Consider the following 16,719-nt stretch of genomic DNA (forward strand, 5'->3'; position numbering starts at 1 on the left):
CCGGTCAGTGGTAAAAACAGTTCAACGGGACTGAAGAGGATCCGGACTCTTTCACCTGCAGGGAGCGCTGATGCCGTGCCTGGTTACAGTTTACCATTAAAACTCGGAGAAGAAGAATCTCCCCACTCCAAATCCCTCCTCGCCCGCCCCGTGACAACGTCACATGATCTTCCGCAGCGTGACGTCACATCAGCTGACTTCAGTCACAACAGAGAGGAAGAAGTCAAATCCTCCGTCGACCTTCGTCTTCCGTGCTTCTTTTGACCGGTTCTTCCTCCTCCTCCTCCGACCCAACATGGCGAGTCAGTCTCAGGGGATCCAGCAGCTGCTGCAGGCCGAGAAGAGAGCGGCCGAGAAGGTGGCCGAGGCCCGCAAACGTGAGTAGCGCAGACGGCCTCGTGAGCCCGCCGCGGCCTGCACGCAGATAATCGTCCGGTAGCGGAGAAAATCCAAAACCAAAGTAACGGTGTGAGGCAGGAACCAGTAGAACCGTGTAGAACCCAGTGCTATACCCGTGGTGGGTGCAGAAGTCCGTTAGAAAACCGGACGAGTTTAGAGATTCTCTGACGCTGCTTGGATTTCTTCTTGACTCAGAACCGAACCGGAGCCTGCTGTGAGCAGCCGAACCGACCCTCGCCTTAACCGGCTCACGCCAACACTCCTGACCGCAGACGTGACGTTTCTTCCGGCGAGTTTCTGACACAAAAACGGCAGACGTTTTTTTTTTTTTTTTTTTTTAAACGGGCTCTGGTTCAACCGCGGAACAAAACGTTTCATTCCGCGCGTCGTTTTTTTATTCACGCTTTTCCCGTCGGTGTCTGCTGACGCTGAGCATCATGGGATACGCTGATGGTGTCACGTAAAGATGGAAATGTCTTATGTGTTGTTGTTTTTGTTTTTTTTTGCAGGTAAAAACCGCCGACTGAAGCAGGCCAAGGAAGAAGCTCAAGCCGAGATCGAACAGTACCGACTGCAGAGGGAGAAAGAGTTCAAGACCAAAGAAGCTGCTGTGCGTACACCCTCCTCTTCCTCCTCATCTTTTTTACTTTCTTCTTCCTTTCCCGTTTCCATTTCTTTCATGGTTTTACCGAGTTCATATTTCTCTTTTATGCTTAACCTCTTCGTTCCCCGCATCTGTGTGCAGGCTCTCGGTTCCCATGGCAACAGCGCGGTAGAGGTGGACCGTGACACGGTAGAGCGGATGGCTCGTATCCAGCAGAGTTACCACGGCAACCGTGAGGCGGTGCTGGGTGAGCTGCTGCGACGCGTCTGCGACATCAAGCCCGAGTTTCACATCAACTACCGTGTGGCCGGTTGAAGGGGCGTGGTCACGCATGAGGCGGGCGGGGTCAACGCGAGAGGGGCGGGGCAAACATAGGAGACATGAACGTTAGCTCTTTTAGCTCCGATAAAAGCCCAAACCGTTTTAGTTTGTCAAGTTTTAGTGACTCAAACTAAATTTTCTGAAATTTTGAAAATTTGGCACAATCTCATAACTTTTATTTTGAAGGTGCAAAGTTCATTTCTTCGTGTTTTCCTGCTCCGAAGACGAGAACCTAAATTAATGTTGTTGTTACTGTGCTGATGTTTACAAAATATTTATATATATCAAAATCAAATTTTGTTTTTTTTCTTTAAATCTATTGTGAATCTAACAAAATAAAAGTATTTCTTCACGATGTCAGTCAGGTTTGAAGGGAAAATCTGGTGTTTAAAGTCAAACAAAATAAAATTGACACGAGTGAAAAACAGTAAGTGAGTTGCTGATTGGTTGTTTTCTCACAGCTCATCTTTGCTCTCAAACCTGATTGGCTGGAGAATATGAAACGCTTTTATTGCGAAACTCTTGTCCACTTCTACGTTGTTGTTTTCTGTTTGTAACCATGTGACTTCTTGTTGTCTGTAAAGTGATGATGATAAAACAGAACATATTAAAGCGACTGCTGATTGGCTGAAACTGTGGGCTGCTGCTCTGTGATTGGTTGATATTTAAAGTTAAAACCAACAAGTGAACCTGGAATCCTGAAGGAGGTTCCAGGAGTGCTCATAAGCAAATGGGTATTATGGTGTGGAGAGCTGAGGATACCTTGAGAACCTCAGAAGGTTCTTGAAAAGGGCCTTTAACAAATACCGTGGGCCCTTGAGAAGGTTCCAGGAGTTCAGGAAGATTTGTGGAGCTGTTGAGTGTAACCGGGTCTTTTAAATGTCAAGTTCTGGAACTGAAAACCAAGCAAAAACGGTAATTGTTTTACCTGGACTAGTCAGAGTGACACGGACTGGAACCGACCACCTGACCCAGACTGGACCGGACCAGACCACAGCAGGTCTTTGTCAGCTCAGATTCAGGATCCGCCCTGCTGTTGTTGCAGAACTGTTTCTGCGGCGCAGCAGCAGTTCCGTGTTTTTCTGCGTTACGTTCAGGAAATAATGAGTCACATATTTCTGTCTTTATTGAAACAGTTAAAAATAATAGAAGTTACATCAATAATAGAACCGAGAAACTTTTCAGGATGAATGTCTGTTTCTGTTTTTATTCTCCTTTATTTCGCTTTACTGTAACATCTCATGTCTGATTTCAACATGTTTTCTGGAGGCAACGCCTGAAAACTGATTTTTTTTTTTATTTGATCTCTAATGTTGAAAAGTACATTTACTATATTGTGCTTCGGTACGTTCTAAGGTATATTTACAACACACACAACACGTGACGAACTTATGATACGATAATTTCTAGAGATCGGACAAAATGACTGAAACAAGTGTACAGAATAATTTAAATGAGCTTTAAATCCATCAGTCTGCTGGATGAACATGAGAAAGACGTGATGACAGTGTGACCTGATGGTGGCAGCGTTGTAGTTCGCACCTCCGTGACGTCATACTTGTCGGGTTATCCGCAGACTCCGGTTCAGTTTCAACTTAAATTCCCACGAGTCTGTATCACCTGTACCTGTATCTTCATCATCATCTTCATCATCATCAGGCCTGACTAAAATTCTTTAGTTTGTCCTCAACATTCAAGCGTAATCAATACATGTGATTGTCGAAAGTTAGTGTTTCAAAAACCCTCTAATTTACTTAAATATATTCAACCTATCAAAATATTAATCTCAGGGAATTCTACATTTCTGGTTCAGACTCTTCAGACACCAGAAAACCAGACGTCAGGTTGATGATTAAAGTTCTAAAGTTTTGTTGGTCACGTGGAAGAAGGACAAAAGAAACTTTTTATTGATTACAAACAAGCAGCTTTAATAAACTTCTTGCCTCACCTGATTGTACCTGATCAGTTCTGGATAATTCTGAGAACTTTAGTTTTAGCTCATGAGCACCTCGTTTCCATGGAAACTGACCAGACCCCGGTGTCCTCACAGCAGACGGTGCTGACAGGTTAATCTATTTGGTTCCATCAATAACCAGAACCAGAACAATAGGAGTGTGTCCACTGTGACACTGAAGGACATGTGGACGTGTGGAGCGCCCGCTGCTGGTTTCAGCAGCACTGAGGACCTTTAATTCTCCGTCAGTTTATGACATAATACTCCTCGGCTGCTGTTATTGATCATCTTTTTACAGTATTATGTTGGTGGCTGATAGAAAAACTTTAAATTATGCTTAAATGTTTCTTTAAAAAAAATAATAATAATAATTAAAAAAAAAAAAAAATATATATATATATATATATATATATATATATTCCTGTATTCATATATTGTCTGTATCATGGGTGATTTAATTCAATTTAATTACATTTCAATAATTGAATAGAATTGAATTTAACTTTTTGTCTTCACGTGCGCCAAGAGATCACATGACTCCTCACTACCAAACAGCACTTACGTGGCTCCCCCAAAGCCCCGCCCATCATTTCTAGGCTCGGCTTTTGATTGGTCCAAACTGTGAAACGTTCTCCGAGCTCCTCCTCTGTGCCTTGCGGAAAAACGTCATGACGCCAGCGAACAGCGGCAGCGGCGGAGCGGCGGTGAAGAGGAGCGAAGGAGACCGGAGACTTTCCTCTTCTTTCTTCTCTTCTTCTGTTGTGTTTTCTGGCCGCGGGTTGGTTGCGTGTTTCGGAGTGGAGGAAAAGGAGAAGAAGAAGAAGAAGTGTCGGATCATCCTCAGGTGAGCTCACCGCCTGGTTTTGTGTTTTGGTAACTCTGTGACCTCTGCTGCTACACGCTAGCACACTATTGGCTACTGAACAAAAGTCCCTCGAAAAATGTCACAGTTTAAAGCTCTTTTTTTTATATATTTTTTTTTTTTTTTTTTTTATCTGAAAACACACGTTCGAATCCGAAACCTGGACCGGTTTCAGAACCGATCGGGTCTCGTAGTAAATTCAGATTGACGAGAGTTCACCTGCAGAGTCCTTGTTCCCGTCAACCCTCACTCTTCGTGAATTGAGTTACTTTCATCTCCGCCGGCGACCCCGTGTGTGGGGGTTCAAAAGAAACGGGCAGGATTTAAGGGCATTGGGTTCACGCGGTGATCGGCGGATCAGGGCACACCGATCACAGGGCAATTTGTGCGCTGACGGAACAGTTGCAAGTTAAAGTCCACCATGCGCGTGCACGCGAGCATCACCTCACCTCTCCTGGCTACCTGAGTTGCACCGTGAGAATGGATGTATTGTTCTGTCTTGCTTTTCCTCGTGAATCAGATGCCTGAAAGATGAACAGATGAAAGTGACAGAGGAGCAGAACCAGCTGAGAACAATGAGGCAGTGTGAGAGAACAAACAGCTGCAGGTTCACTTGAACTTAGAGCAGCGACAGAGCGGGAAGTGACTGCAGAAACAAACGAGGCTTTTAACAGCGAGCCAACAACAACACGAGAGGGAACCCAAACACACCTAACAGAGCCAAACATACCTGACAACAGAGCCAAACATACCTGACAACAGAGCCAAACATACCTGACAACAGAGCCAAACATACCTGACAACAGAGCCAAACACATCTGTGTAGCGATGAGGACCTGGTCTCCCGCAAACAGACCGGTTCTGGTTCTGCGTTGTGGCCTGACAGTCTGCAGTGGACTGCGGGCCAGCATCCCCAAATCACAGTTCCTCCTGAACGCCGAGCAGCCCGCACGCACGACTGCCTGTGTCGTAACCACGAACTCGGCTGTTCTGTTGGAAGGCAGCGTCGTCTGCATCGGAGACGTGGCCCACAAGAACCCGGAGACATGGATGCCAGCGACCCAGACGACAGACGTGGACCACAAAGACCCGGAGACGTGGATCAGCGGCTTCGTGAACTGTCTTGATGAACACGTGTTTTTTCTTCTTTTTTTTTAAACATACTGGAAAACATCAGCGCTCTCGACCAATCAGAGATGTTCAGCCCTCTAAGCCCCACCCTGACAGTCCAACCTGGAAACGTGACGTGAAGACAATGAACACGTCTGAACATCAGAACAGAGAAACGGGTCAAAGGGTTCAAGTCTTCCTGTCGATCCTCAGCTTCTCATTGGCTGTCAAACAGCATCCTCACAGCTAATCAGCTGTCTGATAACCATGTCAGCCTCTGTTGGCTGATGCTGATCTGTTATCAGTTTTTATTGGCTGTTAAAGGCTCATTCGTCTCTCTCTCTCTCTTTATCTGTTCCAGTGCCTGCAGTGCTCGGTCGCCCCTCGTTCTCCTCCAGGTAAGACGTCTCGACTGTTCGAAAGTTTTTAAAGAAACTTTACCAGGTAACAGCCAATCACAATGCAGGAGACTACAAGATGCAGGTGGATGACAGGAGGTGAAGAGGAAGAAAGTTCTACTTTTATTTTGAAAGTCCTGTTTCCTTCGCAGAGAGCTCAGGCTGATTGATCCATCAGTGATCAAACTGATTGATCAGAGGAAGCTTCAGCTGCTTTTCAGGTCTGAGACAGCACTTGAATACGTGAGGTATTGTCATGGATACAGTGATGTTCAATGTGTGTGGGCAGCTCCAGGCTGCGGTCCATCATGGGTAATCAGAAAAACATCAGTAATCACTGTGAGTCTTGAAATCAGACAGATTCTCAGGCAACTTCTGAAGCGTCTGTTCCCCTGGAGTTTTATTCTATCAGGGATAATGACATGAACAGGAAGTACAGTCACCGAGTCTGAACATCCGCGTTTCATGTCTCTAACCATTTATCAGCTGTTGGAGGACCTTCGTCCCCTTCACCTGCGATCAGTCTGTTATCATCAGGAGACACGCCGACCAGGGGAGGTACACGTCTTATCAGTCTGTAACCAGGACATGAACCTGCAATCATATCTGTCAGATCAGACCTGATGGACCTGCATCAGGTCTGAAATAATTATTAATCAAAGCGAGAGAGAGCGGGCAAAAGACACTGGATTTGAACTCAAAGTGATGCTGACAGGAAGCGGGAAGTAAGTGTTGCCGACGGCGATGACCGACCTTACAGTTAATGTTAATGATGCTGTGATCTAATTCGCTGATGGAAAACAGCAGTACGGAGCGCTCCGATTGGCTTGTTCTGGCTCCTGTAGCCCCGGGGCCTGACAGCCAATCGGATTAAAGCGGGCTGTCTGTTCTGTGATGTCAGGCTGTTACCGCGGTTACGGCGCTGGGACGAGCCCAGTGGCCGCCGTGATGTCACCGGTGTTCAGTCTCTCTGTGGATGAGTCGGATTAGGGAGCGCAGGCGGGTAGGAGAGTCTTCTGTTTATTATTATTATTTAAAACTGCACCTGATGAAGAAGAAGAGAAGTTTTTACTCTGAGAGTTTGTAAATAAACTTGTACGGTATGATATTCATCCAGCTGATTTCATACGATTCTAATAAATTAGGTTTTCTGTCGCTCATTTGGGAACTGTTGAACTGTTTCTCTCTGTAATGTTGTAGTTCACAGTGTGACCTGATGGTGGCAGTGTTGTAGTTCACAGTGTGACCTGATGGGGACAGTGTTGTAGTTCACAGTGTGACCTGATGGTGGCAGTGGACACTAGAACGAGATGGCAGCAATGACTTTAGTTCTGTTTTTTTCTAGGGGGAGGAAGTGGATACATGTCGTCCATCTTAGTCTTCAGTGTGTGGTTTATATTCCAGCTGACTGTCACCTTGAACGATGTGTAGTGACCGTAGTCTGCCAGCAGGTGGAGCTGCTGGAGTTTAGAGGTCTAAACTCTCACACACGAAACACGTATGTTCGGATCCAGTGTGACCTTCTCTGGACTGACAGTGAAGCGACCAATCACAGAGCAGCGTAGAGTCCTTACAGCTCATTCAGTCCAGCACCAGCCCTCCTGAAAGTTCAACTTCCCTGTTTACAGCCCCAAAGCATTGTGGGAGCTGCAGTTCCAAAACTCAGAGCAGAGTTATACCAACAAAAAAAAAAAGACAAGACATAATAATAGTAATAACATTAATATTTATATTGATAATGAGTTTTGTTTCCTGGCAGCCATGGACCACATGGACCACATGAACCACATGAACCACATGAACCACAGCGCCATGCCAACGGACCACCACCAACATCACACCATGACTCCGTCCACCAGTGGTGGACATGACCACGGAGGAGGAGGAGGGGATGTTGGGTCCCATGGGGGAATGGTGAGGGGTGGAACTTATCACTGCCACGTGCTGTGAAAGGGGCTTGTACGTGATGTCATGCACCTAACTGTGATGTCAGCTTTCATGCCACTGTTGTTGTTGCCTAGGTGATGACTTTCTACTTCGGCTACAACAATGTGGAGCTGCTGTTCACCGGGCTGCTCATCAACTCACCTGGAGGTCAGTGGGAGGGGCCTAATTAACTTAATTACATTTTTCATTAGGTCAGGTTATTACGCTCCTATTAAACCAGCCGGTGAATCTCCCTGATTTACCTCGTTTTCCAACCTGATGTCTGGTGAGACATTTCTGCGCTGCCTGTTTGAATTCATACTGAGCATGCTCACCAGAGTTCTATTTAGCTCTATGCTAACCTGAAAGGAGATAAGAAATTGTGTGCAAACAATCTACACCCTGATGAAATGCATAATAATGTAAAGTTTCTGGTTGATTTTTGTATTATTATTATTATTATTATTCAACTTTTAGATTTACTTTTTTGTTATATTTTATTAATACTTAAAAAAAAAAAATCTGTTTTGTTTTTGTAAATTTTTTTTTTCAATATTTAGAGCTTCATATTGTTTGTGTTTACATTTATACTTGTGTGATTTCACACGAATTTATTTATTTATTTCTGAGAACATTTATTTACCCCCGCCCCGTCCTTCTGTCGTCCAATCAGAGATGGTCGGGGCGTGTATAGGTGTCTTCCTATTGGCCGTCCTGTACGAGGGGCTGAAGATCGGTCGTGAAGCGCTGCTGCGTCGCAGTCAGGTCAACGTCCGCTACAACTCCATGCCGCTCCCGGGGTCTGATGGGACGGTGCTGATGGAGACGCACAAGACAGTCGGGTACGTCGCTAACGCTAACAGTTGCACACACAGCAGGATATGGTGGAGACGCCGAGGGTGGAGTTGAAGAATTCAGACTTTTATCCACTTCCTGTCAGAAATTTTAAACTAGAACTCGGTGGATACCAGACGCTCTTGATGTTGTCATGTTTACTGTTAGCTCAGTGACTGACAGTCACTATTTGGAGGAGGCGGAGCCTCCTGTTGGAAGAAAGCCCCGCCACTCAGGATTGTCTCTGAGGTAACTGTCCTGGTTTAGGTTCTGGTTCTTGTCTTGGTTCTTGTTCTGAGATGCTCTGATCAGACTGACATTGATGTTTGATCGGTGAATTTGTAATAAGCGGCGGCGGGCTCTGATTGGAGGATCTCACCACAGGAAGTCATTTGGGATCTGTCTTCTTCTGCAATATTAATTCAGGTCTGACCTCCTCTGGTGGATTTCAGGTGTCTGACTGGACTCGAGAACGTCCTCTCTCTGTTTCCTGTGTTGGGGTGCAGCGCCTGCAGGTGGCGCTCTGCTCTGTGAAACCGGAGCCTATGCTAACACTAACCAGGAAAGAAACAGGACAAATTTTGAAATGAGGTTTTAGCTCTAATGCTAAAGGCTAACGTGAACGAGCAGCTAAGTCTGCAGCATTAAAAGGAGACTAATGCTAACTGGGACCACTGCTAACAGCATATTCATTCATACCACCTGCAGTATTTTAGTTGGCTCACTGTTGGCGTTATTAACTTTTATCCTCGTTTACAACGTGGTAACCTTTTGAAGCTACGTTTCAGCTGACGGCACCAACGCCAAAGATGAAATTGTAGTGTACCGCGCTAACACCCAACGGTCACAAAGAATCACATCTTGACTGCTAACAAACCTCGCTGGACTATTTTTTTTTTTTTTTTTTTTTTTTTTAAATAAAGGGAACTGCTAACGTTAAAGGTTGCGCTAACACTTAATATCCTAAAACGCCAACGCTGCCGGTGACACTAAACCTTCTATTCTCGTCCCACCAGGCAGCGGATGCTAAGCCCCGCCCACTTCATGCAAACCCTGTTGCACATCATCCAGGTGGTCGTGAGCTACTTCCTGATGCTCGTCTTCATGACCTACAACGGCTACCTCTGCATCGCCGTTGCGTTCGGCGCCGGCATGGGGTACTTCCTGTTCAGCTGGCGGAAAGCGGTGGTCGTCGACATCACGGAGCATTGCCATTAGCCGGCGTGCCAGTTGGCGTTATATCTGCTGATCACAATCAACTCGTGCTAAACCGACACTTTCCCTCTCGTTGGCACGCTGCCGACGTGCTCGTAGAACTAACAACAAATTAAATCGGCACAGAAAACGACACACTAAATTCCAGACGTTACTGGGTATCCATGGTAACGCTGCGTCACACAGTAGGTTATCTTACAAACTAACCAAACAAGTTAGCGATAATCCTCAACGGGACTTCCTGTTGTTGTTTTTTTTTTTTTTTTTTTTTTTTTTTTTTAAATAAATATCCCCTTTATTAACTCCTGCTGGTGGGCAAGTCAGCCAATCAGAGCGAGTGTCACCTCAGAAGTTTCTGATTGGCCAAATCACCTGATTCTGTCTGTTGTTGTTTTTTTTTAGTGCCATGATAACTGGAAGGTTAGCTGGCCAAATGTTAGCATACATAGCTCACATATACACTTCTTCTCTTTGTTAGCAGCTCGTTAGTAAGCCACCAATCATCAAACGGCATCGAATCAGTTCATAAAATCATTAGGATGTAATTTATTTTGAAATGTTTCAGTGCAATTCTTTGACGTGATCGTAAAAAGTTTTTGTTGTTGTCCAGACTCGAGCGGACCATCGTCATGAGGTCATCAGCCGACTCGCAGGAAACAAAAAACATAATCAAATGTTGTCATCAAAACTTTAGATGTTTGGATTTTACTGAAAGTCTGTTTATGTTTTAATGATCAGTTTATAAAAAAAAAAAAAAAATCCTCCCATTAAATTTTCCAAGAAAATATGTGTTTAAAAGATTTTGGGGGGGGATGAGCTGGCCAATCCGAGCTCAGACATTTGATTTAGACGATAATATAAATAAAAACTTTCAGATTTTAATTTCCTCTGTAAAGCGACTATTTTTTTGTTTGTTTATTTTTTAATTTAAATAAACATCACGAAACTTGACACGTTAAATTGATCGGCCAGTTTCTATTTTTGAACTCATGGACGTTTCCACGGTCACCGTCGGCCTTAAAGCCGCCGCCTGCTGCCTTACTGTGTTCGACCTTTAGGAGGTGCTGTTCAGAACCTGGAGCCTCGATGTCTCTTCAAGACCTTTGTGTTTTCGTGTTGTAGTTAACGGAGTCTCTTTCAGCCAATGAATGGGTCAATTATGGGAAAGTCATTGTAATGTTGTGATTTTTTATTTTAAATTGTTTTTAAACAATTCACACTGAGATGGGAGGAGTTTACATTCTGGACCAATGACATTACAGGGACAGATCAGTTACTGGATTTCTTTGCAGCTGCACTGTGCAGTCATAAGTATGTGGACAGTCTTGTCCACAAACAATATAATAGGTGTCTGTATACTTTTGGCCACGTGTTGATAAAAGGTGTCCACATACTTCTGACTATGCAGTGTGCCTACATGAGGTGTCCACAGACTTTTGAGCGGTGTGTGTCTCAGCGGGTGTGTGTGTCTCTGTGAATCGACTCGTCTAATCGTCAAAGTTTTATGATGTCATAAGTATGTGAAGGAAACTGTTTTATCTGGATGTAAACATGTCGGGAAATGCTGGAATCATTTAAACAGAATAAAGTTATTTAGAAAGTGTTTTGTCGGCTCGTCTGTACGCAGCAAACGGTGAGTAACGGCGTCGGCGTCAGACTGCAGGACGTCAACGGGAAAATACAGAAAGTGTAGAACAAATAAAGAAAAAAAAATACAACAATAATAATAACTACAAAAGACAGCTGAACGTGTTCATGTTGACAAATGAAAATTTAATGATAAATTACTGAAATTTGAATTTTTCAATTGATCTTTACTCAATAATCACAAAGTAAAAACAGTTTAAAAATTTGTCCAACAGGTGACGTCACGGTGAGGTTGATACTTGGGACAAATAAATTAAAAAAAAAATATATATATATATTATCTTATTGCTTCCTGTATGCTGCTGTAGCGAAAAAAAAAAATTCCCCTCGGGGATTAATAAAGTAACTACCTAACCTAACCTAAAAAAAAAAAAAAAAAAACCGTTTACCCCGCTGCTTCCTGCAGAGGGTAATCGGATTAAAACCGCAGGAGTGCAGTGGCGGGTCAGTGTGACGTCAGAACGTGATTGACGGACCCGAGTCGGTCTTCCGAGACGCAGGCGGCAGCACTGAGCTGTCGACAGCTCCAGTCCGCCGGAAGTACAGAAGAGGAGCTGTGTTTCCGTGCGGCAGGTGGATGTTGTTTTGCTGGGTCAAATTGATCAGGACGAGCGATCCTCCGTTAAATCGTTTCTTTTCGTCGCGTCGCCGGGACCCGTCCGTGCTGAATTTGATGCCCTTCTCCGGTGCCCGTTAACCGGCTCTCAGTCACGGTCCCCCTCTCCTCCTCCTGCGCTCTGTCCTCGCCCCGACCCCGTGATGGCCTCCAAACGGCCAGACAGCTTTGACGGGCTCGGGTACCGCGGTCGCGACGACCCGTTGTACGGAGCCGGCTACCCGGTCAGGAGCGCCGGAGCCCCCGCCGAGCTTCAGCACCACCACTGGGTCACCACGCCGCCCGACATCCCCGGCAGCCGCAACCTGCACCATGGAGAGCGGAGCCCGCTGTACGACGAGAGGCTGGGAGAGCCCGGAGATCCCGGAACCGCACCGGGCTGGGACGCTCCGCAGCCCGCTGTGCCGCCTGCTGGTAGGTCGGTGAGGGGGTGTTAGCTCGCAGGCTAACTGATTGATCAGGCTAACTGATTGATCGGGCTAACTGATTGATCGGGCTAACGGCTACAGAGCTAACGGTCTGAAGCTAAAGCCGTGCAGGTGTAAAACGATGATTAGCTCCCCTACAGGCCAAAATTATTAAAGCATGATTATTATTATTATTATTATTATTATTTTTTTATTTTTTTTTTTCATTACTCCCGTTAGTTGATGTTTGTTGTTTATATGTTTGTCTTGATTTGAGTTTTATATGTAACTCTTCATCACAAGTTTCGTGGTGACTTTGTTTCTTGTCGTTTCAGAGCAGCTCAACAGATTTGCTGGATTTGGAATCGGACTCGTCAGGTTGGACTTTTATTTCTGATCAATATCACTGTCGTGGTGCTGATTGACTGCTAAGTGATCGATCATGACTCGGACTTGACAGACAGGGGGCGCTGTGCTGTCACGGACTGTGGCAGAAACATGTTTTTTTGTTATTATTGATCAGGTGTCCATTCTGGCATTAACGGGAAGGATTTTCAAAGTAAAATACCTGAAATTAATTAACCAAGTTTGTGTTTGTGTGTGTGTGGCCGTGTGTGGCCGTTTGTGTGTGTGTGTGTGTATGTGTGGCCGTGTGTGTGGCCGTTTGTGTGTGTGCGTGTTTGTGTGTGTGTGTGCGTGTTTGTTTGTTTGTGTGTGTGTGTGTGTGTGTGTGCGCGTGCTTGTTTGTGTGTGCGTGTTTGTTTGTGTGTGCGTGCGTGTTTGTGTGTGTTTGTGTGTGTGTGCGTGTTTGTGTGTTTGTGTTTGTGTGTGTGTGTGCGTGCGTGTTTGTGTGTGTGTGTGTTTGTGTGTGTGTGTGTGTGTGTGTGTGTGTGTGTGTGTGCAGTCTGTTCACAGAGAACGTCCTCGCTCACCCCTGCATCGTGTTCCGCAGACAGTGTCAGGTATCCTCCACTGATTGGCTACTTTTCTGTCCGTTATGTTTTTATTTTGTAAACCAAACAGGAAGCAGCTGTTAAAGGGCCGCTGTAGAGGTTTTATTGCGCATGTGTGTTTTGTCTGAAAGTTATTGATCAGATTAAATCATTCGGATCGGCAGGATTTTAACTTCTTGCTCCTTTGTGTCCCTCTGATTGGCTGCCTGTCTTAGGTCAATTACCGCGGTCGCTGTTACCACCTGACTCCGTTCAGCGCCGTCGCCGTCATGTACACCATCACCAAGGCTCAGGTGACGATGCAAACTGATCAATAATCAGAACATCTCATACGTACAGCAGGGACGGATCAATATACTGATTGATCATATTAAATATAACTGACAATAAGAGGCTTTCAAACTCAGTCACTTCTAATTGATTGATGGATTGATTATTGATTGATCGATCAATCGATTGGTGTTTTCAGGGTGTGAAGGCCATGTGGAAGGGGATGGGCAGCACCTTCATCGTTCACGGCATCACGCTCGGCGCTGAGGGCATCATCAGCGAGTTCACGCCGTTACCACGGTAACCACACAGTATGGCAATAGCCCTCACACAGCTGCAATACAGTGCCGGAGGTCAGAGGTCACCACGGAGAGATGGGGAGATACTACCGCCACACATGGATCTGTTTTAATGGCCCTGTAATTTGTGCATTATTATTAGTACATGTGAGTATTTTTACTGTCAGTGGTGTCACAGTGTTGTGTTTGTGTGCAGGGAGCTTCCTCACAGATGGAGCTGGAAACAGCTGGCTGGACATTTACTGCTTAAAGGGTCAGTTCATCTCTTCTTCTGCTGATTTATGTTGTCGTTTGTTTGTTGTTCCTCTGCTGCTGCAAAACACTCCGTCTCGTCTCTCGGCAGGTTGACGGCAGTCGTGGCTCTTCCGTTTTACTGCGCCAGCCTCATCGAGACCGTCCAGGTCCTGATCATAATCATTGATTATTGATTGTAAATCAGCTCGTGTGGCACGCGGGTCGTTTGGCAGCCTTTCTGGAGCTTTCGACGGTCTTCAGCGTCTTCAGCTGCGACCGACAGAAAGCTCCGGAACAGCTGCTCGATGCTGTGCAGATCGATTGATCAGCTGACTGATTGATCAGGTCACTTCCTGATGCTGATTGGCTGTCTTGTGTCCCCAGAGTGACATCGTGCGGGACGATTCGGCGTCCGGGCTGCTCGACTGCATCCGTGAAGGCCTCGCCCGGCTGCTGGGGGTCGGAGCTCCTCACAGCCGCCGCCTGCTTCCTCTCAGCAGCCTGCTGCTTCCCACCGCGCTGCACGCCGTCCTGCGCTACGCCATTGCTGCCTCCGTCCAGCGGGTGGCGCTCTGGCTGCACCAGCGGGGAAGGAAGAAGCGGGTCGACCCGTCCAACCCGCTGGACGCCTACTTCCCCGAGCTGGCGGCGGCGTGGGCGGGGTCACTGGTGGCTGACGTGGTGATGTTTCCTCTGGAGACGGCACTGCACCGCCTCAGCCTGCAGGGCACGCGCACCATCATTGACGCCACCGACGGAGCGGTCGCCGCGGGCAACGGCGGTAGCCCGCTGGTCCTGCCCGTCAACACGCAGTACGACGGCTTCTCCGAGTGCCTGCACGCCATCCGCCGCAAAGAGGGCAGGGCCGGCTTCTACCGAGGCTTCGGGGCGCTGGTGGCGCAGTACGCGCTGCACGGCGCGCTGCTGGCCGCCGCCAGGACACTGCTCAGGCTGCTGCTGCTGGACACCAAGGCCAGCTAGGGCGTTACTGTAGAGATGCGGCGTCACTTCCTGCTGATGTCGGCTGACACCACGACAACAGGACGTTTGTTGATGAAGTGAGACAAAAACATTAAAGTAGAAGCACAGTCGTCTCATCTGATTGGCTGGGAAGTGATCAAGTAACTGTTTCCAACTTTTCACATGGGAACATCCTGATGACATGAGCACCATAGCGACCACCTGGGTGTCCAAAGAAACCACAACCTAGCAGCCAGAGAACCAATCACACTGCTCCTGAAACCCCGTTACCCAGCAACCGCTTAGTAACACAACACCAGTGACAACATCCGCCTGTTAGCTTCACTTAGCATAAAGACTGGCAGCAGGGGGATATGTTAGCCTAGCTTAGCATAGAGGCTGGCAGCAGGGGGAACTGGTAGCCTAGCTTAGCAGCGGGGGGGGCGGCAGCTGCAGGTCTGATGGTGACTCTGAAAGTGTCTTTCACTTCCTTCCTGATGTCACTTCCTGCTTTTCAAATACAGTGTCGTGGTGGTCTTGTGTCGTCATGGAAACCTAGCATCGCTTCCCGTACCAGCATGAAAGCATGAACCTGTGTTAAAATACTGACAGCTGATTGGTCACCTGCAGCTGCTATGTATTAATCTGTATGTGAATATATATACACGGATAAACATGTAAACAAACACTGATAAATACACACAGATAAACATAAAATTAAAAACAGATAAACATACCCAAACATAACAGCAAATTTCCAACCGTTTGTTTATTTGTATAAAGTTGTAAAAATAAAGTTCTATGTATTAAAAAGTAGATTTAGATTAAATTATTTGTGATCAATGTTCAAATCCAATGATTTCCAAAATAAATGTCAGGAAATAAAAGAAAATTCTTCGGTGTAAAAACCATTGATTTAAAATTAATAAATAGAATAAAGCAGATGATAATGTGTTTTTCGTTATTTGTTTAAATGTTGGAAATTTATTCCGTAAATTTATTTTCACGTGAAATAAAACTGTCTCCATGACAACAGACGCTTCCTCTTGTTTTAATGATGGTTACCGTTTTGTTTTTTGCGTGACCTCAATTTTTAACACCGTGATTCTGACCGCAGGTTAAATTCAGCTTCACCAACACAGCAGTTTTACCAGAACCAGAACCAGAACCACTACATGTCATACACGCCTCGCAGACTCCCAATAAATCAGACTCTTGATAGAACACAAAGTTGTTGCCATGACAGCAGATAATGCCTCAAATCTGGACGTCGCGGCAAAGAAGCGACAGATTCTAAAAGATGGATGCTTCACACACACACACACACACGTTCAAACCGACACACAGAAGAAACGTTTTTATAATGGACACGCAAGATTTGTTTCACACATTCAGGATCTGACCACACGTGGAATATAAGTCAGTCGATTTGTTCAGCCCGGGCAGGAGAGCCCGCCCCAAGTCACTTCGTTGACAGCTCGGCTTTTCATGTAAAAGCGAAGATAATAAATAGAAAATATATAAAGAAATAATGAAAATGCTTTCTTATATTTTATTTGTATTCATATTTCTGCATCGAGTTTCTCATTTTTCTACAGATTTATTTTCTATGGCGCTGCGATAGAACAACCTTAATCAAAAATGTTTTAAATGGATGATTATTTTTATTTATTGTAAGATTACTTCATTTTAAATTATTGTACTAGTTTT

The 16,719-nt window shown here is 45.6% G+C and overlaps 3 protein-coding genes across 3 annotated transcripts; all 3 read left to right on the plus strand.

Moving 5' to 3' along the window:
- The first annotated feature begins 174 nt into the window (after positions 1-174).
- Positions 175-1,957, plus strand: atp6v1g1 (ATPase H+ transporting V1 subunit G1). Its single transcript, XM_069167573.1, has 3 exons — positions 175-377; positions 909-1,009; positions 1,145-1,957. Exons 1-3 carry the CDS (start codon positions 296-298, stop codon positions 1,316-1,318), a joined length of 357 nt encoding a protein of 118 aa, XP_069023674.1. The 5' UTR covers positions 175-295; the 3' UTR covers positions 1,319-1,957.
- A 2,006-nt stretch (positions 1,958-3,963) lies between these two features.
- slc31a1 (solute carrier family 31 member 1) lies at positions 3,964-11,226 on the plus strand. The gene is made up of 6 exons (XM_069167585.1): positions 3,964-4,122; positions 5,612-5,648; positions 7,408-7,562; positions 7,670-7,742; positions 8,248-8,416; positions 9,425-11,226. The coding sequence occupies exons 3-6, from the start codon at positions 7,410-7,412 to the stop codon at positions 9,624-9,626; spliced, it is 597 nt and encodes a 198-aa protein (XP_069023686.1). The 5' UTR covers positions 3,964-4,122; positions 5,612-5,648; positions 7,408-7,409; the 3' UTR covers positions 9,627-11,226.
- Positions 11,227-11,796: 570 nt separating this feature from the next.
- slc25a46 (solute carrier family 25 member 46) lies at positions 11,797-16,042 on the plus strand. Its single transcript, XM_069167598.1, has 8 exons — positions 11,797-12,300; positions 12,629-12,671; positions 13,198-13,255; positions 13,462-13,539; positions 13,716-13,816; positions 14,012-14,068; positions 14,159-14,216; positions 14,434-16,042. The coding sequence occupies exons 1-8, from the start codon at positions 12,030-12,032 to the stop codon at positions 15,028-15,030; spliced, it is 1,263 nt and encodes a 420-aa protein (XP_069023699.1). The 5' UTR covers positions 11,797-12,029; the 3' UTR covers positions 15,031-16,042.
- The last annotated feature ends 677 nt before the right edge of the window (positions 16,043-16,719 follow it).

Source organism: Embiotoca jacksoni, unplaced genomic scaffold (genome assembly GCF_022577435.1).
Source record: "Embiotoca jacksoni isolate LCO1_2020_lvr unplaced genomic scaffold, fEmbJac1.0.p SCAF_10, whole genome shotgun sequence".
In the NCBI taxonomy this organism is placed as follows: domain Eukaryota; kingdom Metazoa; phylum Chordata; class Actinopteri; family Embiotocidae; genus Embiotoca; species Embiotoca jacksoni.